Raw genomic sequence first — 17,609 nt, 5'->3', positions numbered from 1 at the left:
GCGCGGCAGGGCCCGGGGGATGCTCGGGAGCTCAGACGTGACCATCTATGGTAGCGCGGCCGGGGCAGGAAGCGCGGGCGGAATCAGCCCGACCTGGCGGAGCTTCCTCCTCCTTCCACCCTGTCAACGTGTCCCGGCCCCGCCGGGGACAGACGCCCTGTCCGTCCGTCTGTCTGTCTGCACAGACCCCCAGCTCCCAGGGTGGATCCAACCCCCCTCCCCGGGGCTGCGGGGACCAAAACCCCCGAGCAGAGCTCCAGGGACCCCTTCCTGCACTTCTAGTGGTTTGGGTCTTTTTTTCACTTGACCTCCCTGGTTTGGTCTCTCCAACAACAAAAGTGGGACAAGAATATTTGTCCACCCTCTGCCAGGTGCTTGGAGACCCTCGGGTCGAAGAGGCTACGTGAGCCCAGAGCTCCAAAGTGCTCAGTACTCCTGGAGGTGTGGGATGCTTGGGACGAGCCAGCACTCCCCAAAAGTAAAGCCATCTTTGCCACGCAGAGCCAGGGATGACAACCAACCCTGGCAGAGACCCCCCCCAGGGCCCAGAGCCCCCCGGGATTTACCCTGTAGCTGTTTCCACCCTCACCAGTTCCCAGCAGGACCTTTCTCCCAACCCACACCAGAAGTAGCTTGGGGGGGGGGGGGCCTTGACCTCACCTTCCCCCAGCGCAGCCAGATGCTGTTCCAAAGGGAGAGCAGGACCCCATGTCCCCCTTCCACCTCCTCTGCAGCCCCAGCCCAGGCCACCCCCTCCCCAGGAGAGGGCTCATCCCACCCAGCCTCACCCTGCAGGCCCAGGTTGCAGCTCCCAGCCACATCCCCGGGGCCCCCAACCTCAAACCTAAACCCTCTCTCCAGGCTCCCCACCCCCTCCCAGCACCTCAAACCGCCTCCAGCCCCTCTCGGGGGGCGGGGGGGGGGGGGTCCTAAAACCTCCTGACGACCCCAACAGCCCCTCCTGGGGAGCTGCGGCCCTGCCTCGGGGGGTCCCAGCTGCCCCTGATGGGCTCTCATGCCCCCCCAGCCCATCTGTGGGTGCTTCGGGCTCCCCGAGGGTCCCGAATCCCCTCCCGGGATCTCCCGACCCCCCCCCCCCGCTCCCCTCGCCCCCCTCCCCGCACCCCCCTGGCCCCGCCCCTAAAAAAAAGGACCACGCCCATCACAGGCTTTGACCACGCCCACAAAGCGCTCCCGGCCAATCGCAGGGCGGGACCGGCAGAAGCCCCGCCCCCCCCGCCACCGGCGCGGCGCGGGGCCGTGCGCACTTCCGGCGCGCGGGGGGGGGCTCCGGAAGCGGCGGGCGCTGGGCGGCGGCGGCGGAGCGGGACGGGAGGTGAGCGCCGGGACCCCCCCGAGACCCCCCCCGGGACCGCGGGGTCTTCCCCGGAGCCTCTGCCAGCCTAGAGGGAACCGCCGGGGGTCGCTGCCGGGGCTGGGCCGGGGGGAGCCGGTGAGGGGCTGGGCCGCGGGGGCTTCGTCCGCCGTGGGCGGGGGTAGGGAGGTGGGAGGGGCCCCGGCCCAGCTGTTTTGGGGGGTGCATCCGTTAAACGTGATGATTTCGGGTTAATTTAATCACGGAACGGTAAAACCTCTCCGGCGGGGCCGGTTACCGGGGCCGGTACCGGGGCCCGCCCGTGGCACCGAGCGGCGCAGCCTCCGGTCCGTGTCCCCCCCCCCCCCCGGCGCTTCCTGCGCGGAGCGGAGGCGCTTCCTGCCGCGGGGGGGTCTGTGCGCCCCAGCTCTGCCCCCGGGAGGGGGCACGAATGGCCGGGGGGCTGGGCCGCCCGGTGCCGCCCGGTGTGGGGCGGGCTGTGGGGCTCCCTGCCTGTCCCCGCAGCCCCGGGGAGAGGCGTTCGAACCTCCCCGCTGTGGCTCCCGGGGCTTTGGAAAAGGGGTCGGGGTGTGCCGGGCAGGAGCGGCCTGTCCCCGGGGGGGGGGCTGGTGGGCTCCCGGGGCCCGCGGCTCCCGGTGACTCCCGGGGCCGGGAGGGATTTCCCGCAGCCTCCGGTGCGGTTGTTTCGGTGCTCGGTGCTTCTCTCCGGGGCGGGTTCTGCCCCCTCAGCCTCGGTCGCTGCCTCCGGGGCTGGGGGGGGAGGAGGGCGGGATCGCCCGGGGTTTGTGCCCCCGAAATGGAAGGAAAAGCACCCGAAGATGGACGCTCCGCGCGGCAGGTGACAGGGTTTGCACGTCTGGGGTCCCCCAGGACCTGGGGGTGAGATGCACGTGGCTGAAAGCCCAGGAGTGGGTGACCTGGAGGAACTGCTGTTGCCTTCCTCTGCCCTCCGTGTCCCTGGAATGTCGCTGAGCTTTCTGAAAGCCAAAAATCCCCCCGTTCTGCATGTGCCAACCTCCAGCCCAGCTGCTCGGGCAGCACAGCTCGGAGAGGGAGATGCTGACGAGGTTCCATGCTCTGAATTCCTGAGGTGGAGCCTGGTGCTGGATCCAGCTGAGCTGAGATCCCGGGTCCTCACTGGATTCATTGCCCTGATGGGGACTGGAAAGGAAGGGAACGTAGCAACGGAGCCTGGGAAGAGCAAATCTCTTCCTTAGAACTGCTGAACAAGGAGCCCTTGTGCTGGCTCTGGAGTGAAATGATTCTTTAACCATCTCTTCATGTTTGAGCTCAAACACCAACCGACACTTCGAATGATTTCAGTAAGATTTGTTGTTGGAAAGAGCTGGAATGTGGGTCCAGATAGAATTTTTTTTTAGTTATTATTTTTAGAAAGCACTTTTGGCTTTCTAAATAAAGGAGATCTGGAATACCAGGGCATCTGGAGCAATGTCAACAAGTATTGTTGTACTATAAACAGCAGAGCTCTTGGTCTTGGCAGCCACGGGGGCAGCAAGAGCTGTCCTGGGTTTGGGGCTGGTCCTGCCAACTGCCTCAATCCAGACCTTTCACTCCTGCCTTGTTTCAAATAGCTCCTTGATGAGCTGTTTAGGACCAAAACCAATAATTCTTTGGGCTTTTTGGAAGGTATAGAATGTTGGAGATCATCTGGTAGAGCTGATCCCCTGAGAGATTCCAGTGTCAGCTCAGAAACAAACGGTGGGGTGTTCTTAATTTAGTTGTCCCATCTTTATTCTTCTGGCCTGTAGAAACAGGAAGTGGCTGATGCAAATGTCAGGTTGCTGAGAGCAGCTCGTGGGGCTCCCCGGAAGCTGAGGCTTGGGCTGGAGCCCTTTTGGCTGCAGAACTGACTTGTGTGTCTCTCAGGAGGTCTGAGCCAGGCCTCAGGTTGGTGCTGTCCCGGGACACAGCAGGGATTTCATTCTGGCTGCCCCAAGTGTTGAAGGGCAGGTTGGATGGGGCTCTGAGCAACCTGGGCTGGTGGGAGGTGTCCCTGCCCATGCAGGGGGTGGGACTGGATGATCTTTAAGCTCCTTCCAAGCCAAACCATTCCATGATTTCTGTTTATATCAGAACTCCCCTGAGGACCCACCAGCCTCAGGCTGGGACGTCCTGACTCTTTGAGATCCTCCAAACAGGAAACTCCTCTTGCTGTGCTTGTGCTCCAGGAGCAGTTGGTGTTTCTCACACATAAAATCCCTCTGCTCAGTAGATCAAAGCAGTCTAGATGCAGATAAAAGCCTCTTTGCTGTACAGTGTGTCCAGAACCATGTTCCCAGGTTTTGATGGAAATAAAGGTTAGTTAATAGATGAACCAAATGTGCTCTGGAAATGGATGGGCTTTCTGGCCCAGGGTGAAATGTGTGTTTGCTGCGAGGCCATAGCTTCCACTCCATTGATGATCAAAGTTCAATTGAATTTAAACAAGCCCTAGATTTAAATCCTGCTTTTATTGTTCCCAAAGGGAGAGTTTAATCTCAGCTCCTGTCAGCTGAAGAACCTGGGTCCCCTTTCTTATTTCTCCTGAGCACCAAAGAGAAATGACTCTTCCAAGACCTGTGTCTCTCAGCTTCCTCTTTAAAGAAGGCAAATTAGATCCTGGTTTATTACCAAGATCTGTGGGGTCTCTTTGTCACCTACTGGGGAATTACCCTGCAGAGTGATCAGCAGACACAGCACTGTTAGATGTGGCCCAAACAGGTCTACTTGGGGATTATTTATTCCCCCCCCAACTAAACATTAATCTCTCTAGATTCCAGACTGGCTGCTGATATTAGTTTGGTTCTGGTCTGTAAACCTAAATATTTTCCTGTTTCATTCAGGGTGGGTGTGTAGGCAGCAGGAAAAGCTGCATCCACAGGGCAAAGAGCAGAGTGAGGGTGAGTCAAGGCAGGTTTAGGGAGGAGTGACTGAGATGGAGCTGCCTGCTCCAGGACTTTGTGCTGCCTGCACTTAGTTCTGATTTTGCTGTCAATTTAGCAAGTGATAAATCTCATTAAACAGAAATTAAAAGGAGTTCACCATCTGCCAGGTAGTGCTGGGTTTACAAAGCTGGTAGGGAGTGCTGGGAGTTTATGGCTTCTGTCAGAGAAACCTTCCTGAGGCCCAGGAAGGATGTGTCAGGCTGGAAGAATCTGAATCCCAAGGGATGCTGCCTTGGTAAAGGACACCAATGGACAGCAGATCCAGAACTCCTCACAACAGCTTGTTTTATTGCTGGGGGTCGGAAGCAGCTTTTCCATCTGGACTTTCTGGTTTGTAATCCTGATTGGAAACACAGTTGGTGACTTGGGGCTGATCAGATTAGAGCCTGGCGTGGAATGTGGTGGGATCAGCAGTGCAGAACAGCAGCTTTGTCTGCCCAGTGCTCCCTCAACCTGGTGTCCTCCCTAAAACCCCTGTTCCACCCTCTTGTCTTGCTGGGCTTTCAAAGCACAGGACAATTCCCTAAACAGGTGGCTCTTCTGGGGAGAAAACCCCACCTTTCTGTGTGTGCTGAGAGTGGGGGAGGCAGAGCCCTGCTCTTGGCTGTGCCTGAAGATGTGAGCCCCATTCTGGGTGCTGGGCTGCAGCAGAGCTCTGACCATCCTGTGGTCAGGGTTTCTCCATCCTGCAGAATAAACAGGGAGGAATTCATGACTGCTGATTACACGGGTGACTGCCCACAAGCTCCAGCCTCTCTGAACTTTTCTGGGTCTGGAAGCCACCCAGTTGCTGCTGTCCAGTTTTCTGCACAGAGGAGGAAACCACTCTCTTCCTCTTGGAAAGGGGGTGGCTCCTCCCCTGCCCCCCACATCAGTGCTGCCTCTCCTGATGCAAGCAGGAGAAAGAGGGCTGGAAAATGGCCTTGTCTGGTGACATCAGTGCTGCTTGTGACTAATGCTGGATCTGCCCCATGTCCCCTGGAAATTGGGTGGAAAACATGCACTTTGGAGAAGGACTGAGAAGGCTTGTGAGCAAAAGCAAAACCTGAGCTACAAGCTCAGGTTTGGTTTCTGAGGGACATCAAGTGTGGGCTCCTCAATGGTGCTGGGAAACCCTGCCTTCCTTTTTGGGCCTGCTGGGGAACGTGCTGGGAAGGACATTTCTCCTCCAGGCAGGGTTGTGAGCCCTCAGACTGTTGCAGTAAGAAGGAAGCTGTGTCCAGGCCATGGTTGTGATTCATATTATAAAACCTTTTGATGAGCTGTGATAAGATAAAAGTGGTGACTTGCTGCTCCCTCCCTGCATTCCCTGTGCATTAGTGTGCTTGGAGCCTGACTTGCCTTGCTCCTTGGTGCTGAGTCTCTGCAAAGCAGCAATTCATGGAAAGTTTACATGACATTTAAGACTTTTCCAGATGAGACTCTTCAAATGACTTTGTGAGCCTAAACCCTCTTCCTGTGCAGGGTCGATTCTGCAGCTCAGATACCAAAGCCTGCAGAAGGAGAGTGTGAACAGGGAGCTTTGTTGCAGGAGCAGCTCTGCCTTCTTGGCTGGTGCAGCTGCTCAGCTTGGCATGTGCCAGGGTGGCTCGTTTTGCACACTGCTGCTCTGTACTGCTGGAGCTAGAGATGTTCCTTAGAGGCATTCAGGACTCCAGGAGGTCTCTGAGGATGCATTTATGGAATGAAAGCCACTAGTTCTAACTTGCAGTGCATGAACTCCCAGCAAAGCTCTTGTTCCTCATTTGCTGTCTGGTCACAACTGGGACTTTGGCCAAGAACTGCCTGCAGGGAGGTGCTGTGCAGACCTGTGTCTTGCTGAGTGGTGTCAGCACAAGGTTAGAAGATGTAAGTTCTAGTGTCTTACACGTGTAAGAAGTCCTGACAATGGAATAAGACTGTGTGGCCACTAAGTAGCAACTGTGGCCACAGAACGTGGTTGTTGTGCAATCTGAATGTTCCTGGTGATTTGAGGGTGCATCAGGGTGCAGGACTAGGTGGGAATTTTTATTCTAGAACTGGAAGAGCTTGTACCAGACAGCTGATAAACTCTGTTCAGTATTTGGCTGAGGAGGTGCATGCTGGCAGAGGAGGCAAATCATTGTGCTCTGTGTGTGCAGGCTGTGGACAGCAGCAGATATGGAAAGGCTGGTTGAACGGTTGGAGAAGGCTGTGGAGCGCCTGGAGACCGTGTGCCAAGGGCCTGGCATGTGTGCAGAAGGTTCTTCCAAAGGTAAGGCCCAAAGTGTCACCCCATGGGAGTCCCTGGGCTGGAGGTGTGGGACACAGGGAGCAGCTGGAGCAGCGGGTGCTGAGGCTGTGGGAGGAGCTGGCTGCCTGCGGGGGGAAGTGGGTGTCACAGCAGCCTCTGCTTAGGGGGCCTGTGGTGAAGTCCTGCTCAGAAAAGAGCTTCCTGTGTCTGCAGCACTTCCCTCCCCCTTCCTGGGCTCTGGGCTCAGCCTCCTCCTGTGGCATTGTGACCACTGGGAATGTTGAGTGTGGAGCAGGGGGAGGTGCAGCCCGGGCTGTGGGTGCTCCAGCCTGGAGCTGCCAGGGCCCTGGGTGATTCCTGTGCTCTGGTTCCCTCCTGCAGGAATGGCTCAGTACGTGCAGGCCTTCGATGCCCTCCTGGCTGGCCCAGTGGCTGAGTACCTCAAGATCAGCAAAGAAGTTGGCAAGGAGGTGCAGAAGCACGTAAGGACTCTGTTCTCCTCCGCCCTGGATAGATGCTCCTTGTTCTTCGGGGCTGTTGAGGGCCAAGCTTGCTGCCAGTGCTTGCATCCCTTCAGTGCTGCTTCTGGGGTGTTGATAAGCCCTGAGGATTCAAAACAGATGCAGATGCCCAGATAACCTCCAGCAGATTGCCACCTACACACACTATGAATCAAACCTCCTCTTTGAAATCTTTGTTCCTTGAGTGTCTGGCTCTCTTTATGAACTTTCACTGAATCACAGAAGTGTTCTGGTTGGGAAAAGGCCTTTAGGATTATCCATAACCAACCAAGAGTCCAACCATAACCCAACTTCACCAACCATTAACCCAACTCTACCCAGTCCAGTGCTTAAACCATGTCCCTCAGCACCATACCTACATGGCTTCTAAACACCTTCACGAATGTGGATCCAACCACCTCCCTGGGCAGCCTGGGCCAGTGTTTATTTACCCTTTCAGTGAAGAAGTTGCTTCTAATATCTAATCTAAACCTCCCCTGGTGCAACTTGAGCCCACTTCCTCTTGTCCTGTAAACTACCCAGCCTGAGAGCTGTTCCACTCCTGTGAGTGTTCTCCAGGATAAGTGTCTCCATGCAAATGTGCTTTGGGATCAGCACAGCTGCTTCCTGACAGCCCAGGAGCTGCAGACAGTGGGAGCTTGAGCGGCCGCTGGCATCGCGCTGGCTCCAAGGGAAAAGCTCTCTCATGTTGCTTCTCTCTGTCCTTAGGCTGAGATGGTTCACGTGGGCTTGATGAGTGAGAGGGCTCTTCTGGTGATAGCATCTCAACATCAGCAGCCACCAGAGGTAAGTCTGGCACTTGCTTAAAAGCATGAACTGTTTTGAGTGCTCAGCTGGGACAGAATTCCAGAGGCTGATTCTTCGAGCTGCAGAACAGGCCTTTTCTAGTTGTTAGAGCAACAAGTTTTCTGTAGCTGTCAGAGCAGCTCCTGAGTGTCATCTCATAGTGCCTGTCTCAGGTTTCACCTGGCACCACCACTGCACAATCACTGCTCCCTCAGCTGCAGCCTGCAGACAGGGGCTGGCCCGAGGCAGGAGCTGCCATGGGGTTTGCTTTTCATTCTGTGGCACTAAAAGACTTCCAGCCATTAAACTCCTCCTGAAGTATCACAGATACTTGTCTCTGTGGAATGGTTGCTGAATAATAGCTCAGCTTTTAGGATTGATTTGTTCTTAGCAAGTAATTTAACACTTTACCCCAGGCTGCTGCCTCTCAGCAGGGTGTGTAACTGAGAATCTGATCCTGAAGGCTTTTCCCTGCTGAGAACTGTTTTTCCTGAGCAACAGGATCCCACCTGGCATCTCTTTGCAGTGATGACCTGGCTCAGTGATGGCTTCTCTTTGTAGTAGTTGGATTTCTGTGCTACTTTCCTATTCACTGCAAAACCAGATTGCATCTTTTTCCCCAAACTCAGCTTTGGAGGGTTGTGTCTTTCAGCAGGCTCGCTGGGACGCTGCTCGTGCAGCCTCAAGGCTGAGAACCTGCTTGTAAATTCCACTGACACGTTGAGATAGAGGATTGTGACCAACCAACCACCTAAACCCAGTGTAGGTCTTTGTGCAGGTTGTCTAGTAGGAGCCAAGTCACTTCTGGAGTAGCCAGTTTAAAATGCAAAATGTGTGAACTCTTGTAGGGAAGAATTTCCCCATCCTGTTACTTGACAGTGGTGATAGGCTGGAGCTTCTGCAAAACTGCTGGGAAACTCCCTGGTTTCATCTGAAGCAGGGGTAGGAACAGCAGAAGGAAAAGCTGAGGCTTTGAAAAGCAAGTTTTGCCCAAATTTGTCCCTCACTGCTGCCACCAGCAGGAGAATTTCTGATCTTAGAGGAAGGAGAAGTTGCCCAAGAGACATCTCTGGAAATGTGCAACCGTCTGGTCAGCTCTGACCTCAGCAAACTCCAGCACTTCCAGTCAGCATTCCAAGTGAACAACACACCGAAAGCATTTTTATCATCCAGACACTAAAGGCTTGAGAATTAACTTGAATCCTGAAGTCCAGCTTGATAGGATGGGTTGGGAAGTTGCTGTGACTCCAATTGTGACACAGGCTCTAGATCCCAAGCAGCAAAACCCTGCAGAGCAGCCTGTGCTGGGGCTTCGTAAAGGAGAGGAAAAATTTGACAAACTGTCTTGGAACAAAAGAACCCAGGAAAGGCAAATTCTATTTCTGTCCTCATTCCTAACAAGCTTTTTCAGTGTCTGTTGGATCCATGAGTCAGAGTTCTTGGCGTTCTCCCACAGCACCAATCTGGAGCTGTGAGTTCATCCCTGGAGGAGCTGAGCTGTGGGACTGAGCTCAGCTCGTGGGGACAGGAGCTGGAGCAGCAACTTGTGCCAGTTGGGCTCTTCCTCCAAGTGACCCATCCTCTCAGCAGAGCCACCCATGAAGATGTGCAGCCATTCCAGAGCAGCACTCATGTACTCCAATTGGGATTGTCCCTCTTGTCCCTGCAGGGTGTGTTCTCATCGCTGCTGAAACCCATCTCAGAGCAAATCCAGGTGGTGCAGAACTTCAGGGAGCAGAACCGTGGTAGCAAAATGTTCAATCACTTATCAGCAGTCAGCGAGAGCATCCCAGCCCTGGGCTGGGTGGCCATGGTAAGAGCTCCACTGGGAAGTGGGAAAAGCCTGGCTCCCTGGTCAGCTGCTCCATGCCAACATGTTCTTTCTTCTTCAGGCTCCAAAGCCTGGTCCTTACGTGAAGGAAATGACGGATGCTGCCATGTTTTACACCAACCGGATCCTCAAGGAGTACAAGGATGTGTAAGTTCACCTTGTCTCCTAAAGACACTGAACACAGCAACACTGAGTGTGCAGGGGCTGCTCCAGGGGCTGACCACAGCCTCCTTGGTCTTTCATTTCTCCTCCTTTTTAAGGCAGGGTTTATTTATCAAGCCTCACGGAGCTGTTCTGTCCTGATCCTTAGGGACAAGATTCCTTGCATTCGTGTAGCTGGAATCTCTGGTAGCAAGAGTGTTGCTGCTCTGGTCTCAGCAGCATCTGGTGGCTCTTTGTGTCTTGGGAATGGGTCATGTGGAGGTACCAGACTCCCCCATGAAAAGGGGTTATGGTGCAGACCAGGGCTGTGGCCTCCTGCTGGGCAGGTGCAGGATTAATCCTGAAGCTGGAACACAGTGTTGGAGCTGCTGAGATGGAAAGAACTCTTTGCAGACCCAGGTGTTCTGCTGCAGCAGGGGGGTTGGACTCCCATCTCCAGAGGTCCCTTCCAACCCCTTTGATTCTATGACCTTGGGTTTTAATGGCCAATGCACCTGCTGCCCCTCACAGTCTCCTTGTGTCCTCAGAGATAAAAAGCAAGTGGACTGGGTGAAGGCTTACCTGAGCATCTGGACGGAGCTGCAGGCCTATATCAAGGAGTATCACACCACGGGGCTGACCTGGAGCAAGACAGTGAGTGCAGCAGCTGCAGGGCTGCCCGGCAGAGCCTTGCAGGGCGATTGCAGCGGATGTGGAGCTTGTGCAACTGCCTTCCCTCTTGTCGGTCTCTTACAGGGTCCTGTAGCAACAGAAGGGGCTAAATCACCGTCGGGTCCCCCCGCCGGGGCTGCCCCGCCCCCGCCAGGCCCTCCTCCCCCCCCAGCTCCTGCCCCCACCAGCTCCAGCTCGGATGACTCTGCCTCCCGCTCCGCCCTCTTCGCCCAGATCAACCGGGGAGAAGGGATCACCTCTGGTAGGTGGGATGGAGGGGGGAGGGCAGAGCTGCTGTGACCCCCCTGCAGTGCTGTGACCCCCCTGCAGTGCTGTGACCCCCCTGCAGTGCTGTCCCCCCACACACCTGCTCCCCTGCAGGGACAAAGGACCATCTGCCCCGAGGGTGAGGGAGGCAGGAGCTGCCCCAGAGCAGCTCCCAGGGACAAGGGGAAGTGCAGCTGGGGGCGAGTTCTCAGCCTCTGGCAGGTGCAGCAAGAGATGGATCTGGCTGGGTCAGAGAGGAGGAGCCTTCTGGTTCCCTGCACATCTCCAGTACACAGGGTGCAATTTTACACCTAATTAACGTTTTCACAAAGCTCACCCCTTCTGCCTGCTTGGCTCAGGGCTTTATCCAGCTGCAGAGTGGAAGGGCTGGAAGAGGGAGATTGAGGTTGGACATGAGGAGGAAATTCTTGAGTGTGAGGGTGGTGAGACCCTGGCCCAAGTTGCCCAGGGAAGCTGTGGCTGCCCCATCCCTGGCAGTGTTGAAGGGCAGGTTGGATGGGGCTTGGAGCAACCTGGGCTGGTGGGAGGTGTCCCTGCCCTTGCAGGGGGTTGGGACTGGATGACCTCTTGAGGTCACTCCAACACAAACCATTCCACGATTCTGGTTTTACAACACATCTTGTGTTCACATCAACAGTGTGTCAGGTGTTTCTTGCTCCCTCTTTCACTTGCTGTTCCTCATGCTTGGGCTCAATGTAGGCCCAGTCTCAATTGATCTGCATTTTGAAAAATGTGATAATGATGATTGTTGCAACCACTGATGTGAAACTGTTCCTGAGGGAGAGCTGAGCTCTGATTCCTCTTGCAGGCTTACGACATGTTTCAGATGACATGAAGACCCACAAGAATCCAGCACTGAAGAACCAAGGGGGTCCTGTGAGAAGTGGACCCAAACCTTTCACTGCTCCCAAACCAGCCTGTAATGCTAATCCCTCCCAAAAAACCTCTCCAAAGGCACCTGCATTGCTAGAATTAGAGGGCAAGAAGTGGAGAGTGGTGAGTGCCTGGTGTGGCCATCAGTGGGTTGGAGGGTGGGAGCTTTGCTGCAGGGAAGGGGGGGTCTCCTGGAGACCTTTCTCCTAAGAGGCACCAGCCTGAAGACACACACAGTTTGCCTTTAAAGGGGCTGCACTGCCCTGCTGTTCACGTGGATGAACTGGTCTACATTCCAAAAATAAAGTGTGTTTTCCCTGCCTTTTCAGGAAAACCAGGAGAATGCCACTGACCTGGTGATCAGTGACACAGAGTTGAAGCAGGTAGCATATGTCTTCAAGTGCACAAATAGTACACTCCAAATCAAGGGCAAGATCAACTCCATCACCCTCGGTAAGTGAAGAAACCCTGACAACTGCTCCTGTGCACGGGGCTGTTTGCAGGAGGCTGGATCTCCCAGAACCTTTTCTGGGAGCTGCTCCCTCTTTTCCCTGCAGATAACTGTAAGAAGCTGGGGCTGGTGTTTGATGACGTGGTGGGCATCGTAGAGATCATCAACAGCAGGGATGTTAAAGTTCAGGTGAGTGTGCAACCTGCAGTGTGACTGATGTGCTGTACAACAGGGCACCTGCAGCACCTCCTGCTTTCAGTAGTTTTATTTCCAGAACAGGAATCTGTTGTGGGAGGTGTCCCTGCCCATGCAGGGGGTTGGAACTAGATGATCTTTAAGGTCCCTTCCAACTCAAACCATTCCATGATTCTGTGATTCATGAAACACTATCTGTCCCACTGCTCTGCAGCTCACCCTGCCCAGCCCTCAGCAAAGGGCTGCAATTTGCCTCTCTGAGCTGCTTCAGGGCTCTGGAGAACAGATGAGTCTCAGTGAGGCAGGGCAACATGACTGCCAAAGCAGGAGGCCAGCAGTAGCATCTGCTCTGTTCCCAGTGTTGGTGTCTGATTTGGGGTGGTCAGTTTGCCCAACGTTCACCGTTGCTTTGTTCCAAGGAGATTAAAACAAGAAATAACTTCAGATTTTTTGCCAAAAGGTGGGAGCACTTGAATCCCCCCAGGTTGTCTGGGGTGGAGGGATTGGAGTCAAACACAAAAGTGTTGTGGTTGCCCAGTTCCAAGGAAATGCTCCTCTAACCACTGCCTTGACCACCCTGCCAGGTATTGGGTAAAGTGCCAACGATTTCCATCAACAAGACAGATGGTTGCCATGTGTATCTGAGCAAGAACTCTCTAGACTGTGAGATTGTCAGTGCCAAGTCCTCAGAGATGAATGTCCTTATTCCCACAGAGGGAGGTGACTTTGTAAGTGCTCAGTTTTGATATCCCTGTGGTCTTCTTGGGGGGGGAGAGGGGGAGTGAGGGGCAGGATTTGTATCCTGAGCCCTGCAGGGAATGTCATGGTCACAGTGAGGTCTGCAGGGACAGCTCTAGACTCTGGGCTTGGTTGTGAATGATGATCAGATTCTAAAAACCAGCAAATCAAGTCGTTTTGTCTTTGCAGTGAGATATTTGCTGCTTTGTAAGAGTTTCTTCTTCCTCAGGAGCTCCTGGGGCAGAACAGGCAGCGTTTGTGGTACAGGAGGGGATATAACAGAAAGAATTGCCTAAGGCAGTGGGGGTTGTTATTAGTCTCACTCATGAACTGCTTTTGGACAACAGATTTCTACTCTTTCCCTCCAGACTGAATTCCCTGTCCCAGAACAGTTCAAGACAGTGTGGAATGGTCAGAAGTTGGTTACCACTGTGACAGAAATCGCTGGCTAAGCAGAAAAGCTCCAAGGCTCATGCCCTCCCCTGGCCCTGCTGTGGGACAAATCTGCTTTCAGATGATTCTGTAGATTTCTTGTACCTTTCTGCTCTCAAACTGCTTCTCTTCTACCCGAGAGACACAGCTACCTGCCCCCACTGAAACACCTCTGCCTGGGGTTTGGTGTAGGTGGCAGGTCAGTTATTGTCCACATCTCTCAGCAGGAAGGTGTATTTTATTTTTTTCCTCCCCTTGTCTGATCTAACTGCACCAATTAAGGCAGATTTTCAGTGAACTTCACAGCCAGTACTGGCAGTTGGCTTTTCAGAGTGTTGTTTGGGTTTCTTTTGTATTGCCTTGAAGCAAGTTGTTCATGTGAGAGAGGAATGTTTGTCCCCTTTTCCATAACCAACGGTTTCTGTCGGGGCCCAGAGTGCCCAGTTGCTCTGGCAGGTGGCTCCAGGTGGTCCTGGAAGCTGCTAATTCCAGCTCTGTGGTGGCATTACAGGAGATGGGAATGGCTTTTGTTGGACCAAAGGCTGGGCATCTGGGCTGCAGCATTCCACCCCTGGTTCCTTTTGAGTCTCATCATTCCTACCAGCTCAGTATCTTCCAGATTGTGCCATGACAGGAGGCTTTGGGTCAGCCAGTGCCACAGGAGGCTCAGCAGAGGGCAGGCTGGTAGCTTGGAGCTGAGCACCTCTTATTCCATGAGCCCTCTGCTCTGGCAAGGGAATCGTGGGCCCAGGGCTTCCTTCTTGGAGCAGCTGAACTCAGGTTCAGTCTTCCAGGACAGTTCTTCTGAACGTGTCCCCTCCTGCAGAGGGTCTCCTGCATTCCAGGGTCAGTACCCAGGTGGGATCAAGTCGGTTCATTGCTCTCTTCCTCCTCTGCTATCAATCCCCACAAAGCAAATCCTCTCACCCTCCCCTTTCCCCTGTTGCTTGGCTTTTTATTTTGGTGGAATCTGGTGGCCTCTGTTCCAGGGCCCTGGAGCAGGGGCCTGGATCTCAGGCTCAGTACTGTACTGGCCCAAAAAGGGAGCTGCACGTGCTTTGACCTTCATTTTCAAAAGGCCTCGGGTGGCAAAAGCAAATCCTAAAAGCATTTCCTCTTGTCAAGTGTCAATGTTCTTTTTTCTCTAGGACAAAACTTACAAAAAACTATAAAAAAAAATATGCAATTTTTTTTTTTTAAATTTTGAGACTGTCCTGTGACTTGTACTCGTTTTCTCCTGAGGCTTGTGAAAAAAAAAACCTTTCTTATGTACTTAAGAGTATACAGAAGATTAGAATAAAGTTAATGCCAACTTGCTCATTACAAGGGCTCTTGTTTTATTCTTTGGGGGCACCCGGGACCTGGGACAGGATGAGGTGCTTCTTGCTGCCTGACCCTGCTGTGAGGATTTCCCCTTAGGGAAGCACAAACTTTCCTCAACTCCCCTTGAATCAAACCCTCAGTAGTTGTCAAATCTCACCTGTTGTTTTTTTTTTTTCAGTTGGTTAGAGGTACAGTTCTTTATTGATTTCAAAGGCTGTACAAAAGTGCATCAAACAAGCCATTAGTTGAACACTGTTCAAGCTGTTAATACCTGCTTCATCCCAAACCCTCCTTTTTCCCCAGAAACCTCTACATTTGGCCCTTTTTTCCCCCCTTACCTGGCTGCAATACCTTTGCATTCAGCCACCTAAGTCTACTTGCTGCTCTCCCTAAGAGATGCAGCTTTACACTAGTGATTTCTGTTAATACTGCCATTGTGTCCTGTGAGGAACAGGGGACAGGGAAAACCAACCTCCCCTTCCCCCCCCCCCCCAGCTCGTGGTGGTGCCACCACTCTGAGAACTGCAGTAGCTTTAGCAGGATGGAGCATTCCAGAGTTAGTGCCAAGCTCAGCCCACACTGGAGTGTTATTTCACCCAGGTAAGTCTCTCACTGCAGCTCTGCACCCTGTGGACCTTCCCCAGTCCCCCCCAGTCCCCTGCCCAAAGTGCTGTTGCACAAGTAGCAGCATCAGTGACAGACCCTCCCCGCTGCTCTGGGGGCCTCCCCTCAGCCTCACTGGAGGAAGGGGAGGATAGTGGTGTCAAACCACTCTTCTGAGAAGTGCAGGTGATCCCCTTCCACCCCCAGGAACACCAGTTTTCCTGCTTTGTCCATCTCCTGCAGCCCCAGGCGATCCTGCAGAGAGAGAAGCGTGTCCGCAGCTCCCCGGGGAACCGGGCACGGGGCTGGTGGGTGGAGACTTGTTGGGGCAGAACTGGCTAGTGGGCTAGAGCAAGTTCCACCTCTGCTCTTCAAAAATTCTCCTCACAGAGGGGAAAAAGGCATTTTGGGTGCCTCTTACTGGCTTTTAAAAAAGGAGCAGAGTTTGTGAAACAGATGCTGGTGGGGATGACGAGCATCAGGGCACTGCTGCAATGCCCACTGCCAGAACTGGCCTGGAGGGAAATGCCTTCCCAGGCAGCTCTTGGCAACAGGAGGCAATGCCCCAGGAATGGCTGAGAGGGTGAGCAGGGCAGGGCTGTGGGGTTTAGAGCTCAAGGACCCAGGGGACATGGCAGAAACCCCCCCAGCAGAACATACCTCTGTGTACAGTGAGGTTTCCCTCAGTGGGATGGTCTCCTTGGCTTGGCCACTTTTATAAAACCCAAACCACTGCCAGAAGAAAAACAAGGAAACAGTTGGTGAGAGGCTCCCAGAGAGCAGCAGGTTTTCACCAGCAAGCAAACAACAAACCACCCCCCAAAAAAGCAGCACCCACCCCCCCCTGCCTGGCTCACCTCAGAAATGGGTGGGTCGACCATGGTATCATTGAGGAATTTCACCATCACAAACTTTTTCAGAGCCATCAGGTTTTTCTTGTAGGTCTCATTGATGCCCTGGATGGGAAAATGAGAGGAGAGATTCAAGGCACTGAGACAGGACAGAAACCACCTGCTCCAACTCACCCTGCAGAGGAAAACCTGGGCTGTGCTAGCCCGGGTGGCAGGAATGTGGGTTTGTGCCTCCTGGGTCCCTGGGCTGCACTCATGGATCCAGCTCCAGGCTGAGGGAGGGGATGGGCCCCCCTGCCTTCCCAGGGAGGGAAAGGATTTGTCCATGTGGATTGAGCATGTGGCATAGACACAGACCACTCCAGAAGAGACAGGAGCTGCTCTGCCAGGGACAAGTCTCATTCCTAAACCCACCAGTGAAAACACTCTGTACATTCCAGGGATGCAGAGTAAAATCTGCTCCCCTTGGGACTCCAGAAGAGCTGCTGCCAGGGAGAGCTGGCAAGAAGGAATTCACTGCTGAGGCTTCTGCTCTCCTGCTGGCCTTCAGCCATCAGCCAGGTCCTTACCCTCTCCTGGTTTATGTCAGCCAGAAAGATGCTGTTTTTCCTGTATTCCTCCTCCTTCAGAGGGTCGTGCCAATACTCTGCTTGGACCAAGCTGGAGAGGAGAGAAACCCAAAGATCAGGCTGGAAACCCAGAGCTTCTCCCATGGGCCTGGCCCCTGTGGTGGCAGCTTGATGGAACCACTCACTGCTCTTGAACAGCTGGTGTGTAGGCCCCCAGATCCAGTGTCTTCCGGATCCAGTCACAGAGGTGGGAGCTCTCCCCGGGGCAGCGGGGGAAGCCGTAGACTCCTGGGGTGTGGAGACACGTGGGACAACTTGGTGAGCCCAACCCCAACCCCCTAACCCCTCTGGCTGGTCAAGAACCACCCTGTCACAGAGCAGTGGCAGGAATTACCCAGGGGATCAGGCAGCCTTGCATCCTGCAGTCCCCTTGGAGAGCCCTCCTGCCCCCAGGCCCTGCCACACCCAGGCAGGAGGAACCTGCCCAGCTCACCTGCTGCTCCCAGGATGGCTCCCTGCAAGTTTTCCCACTACAAATTACTAGACTCAAGCTACGGAGCATCTCAGGGGAGAGTGGGATTCAGCACCAGCCACTCTTCCCTGGGCACCTCCTCACTTCATCCTGCCCCTGTCACCTCCTGCAGGCAGCACCTCCCTCCCCTCGGGGCTTCACTGTGAAACACCCTCGTGACCCAGGAGCTTTAGTTCCACAAAGGCTTTTGCTTTGTAGTTAGAGAGAAGTTCTCCCAAAACAACCAATCCCAGGTGCTTCCAAAGTCTGGAAGGATTCTACCCAATCAGTCATCTACTTGCAGAGGTGCCTCCTCAGTGCCAGTGAAGCA

The 17,609-nt window shown here is 54.3% G+C and overlaps 2 protein-coding genes across 6 annotated transcripts in view; one reads left to right on the top strand and one right to left on the bottom strand.

Moving 5' to 3' along the window:
• Positions 1–1,283: 1,283 nt before the first annotated feature.
• CAP1 (cyclase associated actin cytoskeleton regulatory protein 1) lies at positions 1,284–14,747 on the top strand. Of its 3 annotated transcripts, none has more exons than XM_051638259.1 (13): positions 1,284–1,336; positions 6,402–6,514; positions 6,875–6,975; positions 7,723–7,800; positions 9,470–9,613; positions 9,693–9,778; positions 10,321–10,426; positions 10,529–10,706; positions 11,541–11,728; positions 11,935–12,058; positions 12,163–12,245; positions 12,836–12,979; positions 13,358–14,747. In XM_051638259.1, exons 2-13 carry the CDS (start codon positions 6,421–6,423, stop codon positions 13,439–13,441), a joined length of 1,410 nt encoding a protein of 469 aa, XP_051494219.1. In that variant the 5' UTR covers positions 1,284–1,336; positions 6,402–6,420; the 3' UTR covers positions 13,442–14,747. The 3 variants fall into 3 exon arrangements, with proteins under 3 accessions (XP_051494219.1, XP_051494220.1, XP_051494218.1); XM_051638258.1 differs by lacking the exon at positions 1,284–1,336 and adding an exon at positions 6,112–6,129; XM_051638260.1 differs by lacking the exons at positions 1,284–1,336; positions 12,836–12,979 and adding an exon at positions 6,111–6,129.
• PPT1 (palmitoyl-protein thioesterase 1) overlaps positions 14,603–17,609 on the bottom strand; it is a 29,450-nt gene continuing 26,443 nt past the window's right edge. For all 3 annotated transcript variants that reach the window (XM_051638261.1, XM_051638263.1, XM_051638262.1), the window contains 5 exons: positions 16,953–17,055; positions 16,768–16,858; positions 16,205–16,303; positions 16,008–16,079; positions 14,603–15,602 (listed from right to left, as the gene is read on the bottom strand). In XM_051638261.1, the coding sequence (XP_051494221.1) occupies positions 15,480–15,602; positions 16,008–16,079; positions 16,205–16,303; positions 16,768–16,858; positions 16,953–17,055 (488 nt within the window). In that variant the 3' untranslated portion in view covers positions 14,603–15,479. The remainder of the gene's footprint in view (positions 15,603–16,007; positions 16,080–16,204; positions 16,304–16,767; positions 16,859–16,952; positions 17,056–17,609) is intronic.

This window comes from Apus apus, chromosome 21 (genome assembly GCF_020740795.1).
Source record: "Apus apus isolate bApuApu2 chromosome 21, bApuApu2.pri.cur, whole genome shotgun sequence".
NCBI classification, from domain to species: domain Eukaryota; kingdom Metazoa; phylum Chordata; class Aves; order Apodiformes; family Apodidae; genus Apus; species Apus apus.
Note: the sequence above shows the minus strand (reverse complement) of the source record. Positions and strands in the feature narration are given on the sequence as shown.

What these genes read in the sequence shown, in the direction of transcription:
- CAP1 (XM_051638258.1), top strand. An exon ending in AACATCAGCAGCCACCAGAG is followed by an intron (nt 7,801 to 9,469) that starts GTAAGTCTGGCA and finishes TTGTCCCTGCAG; the next exon opens with GGTGTGTTCTCATCGCTGCT. An exon ending in CCACAGAGGGAGGTGACTTT is followed by an intron (nt 12,980 to 13,357) that starts GTAAGTGCTCAG and finishes CTTTCCCTCCAG; the next exon opens with ACTGAATTCCCTGTCCCAGA.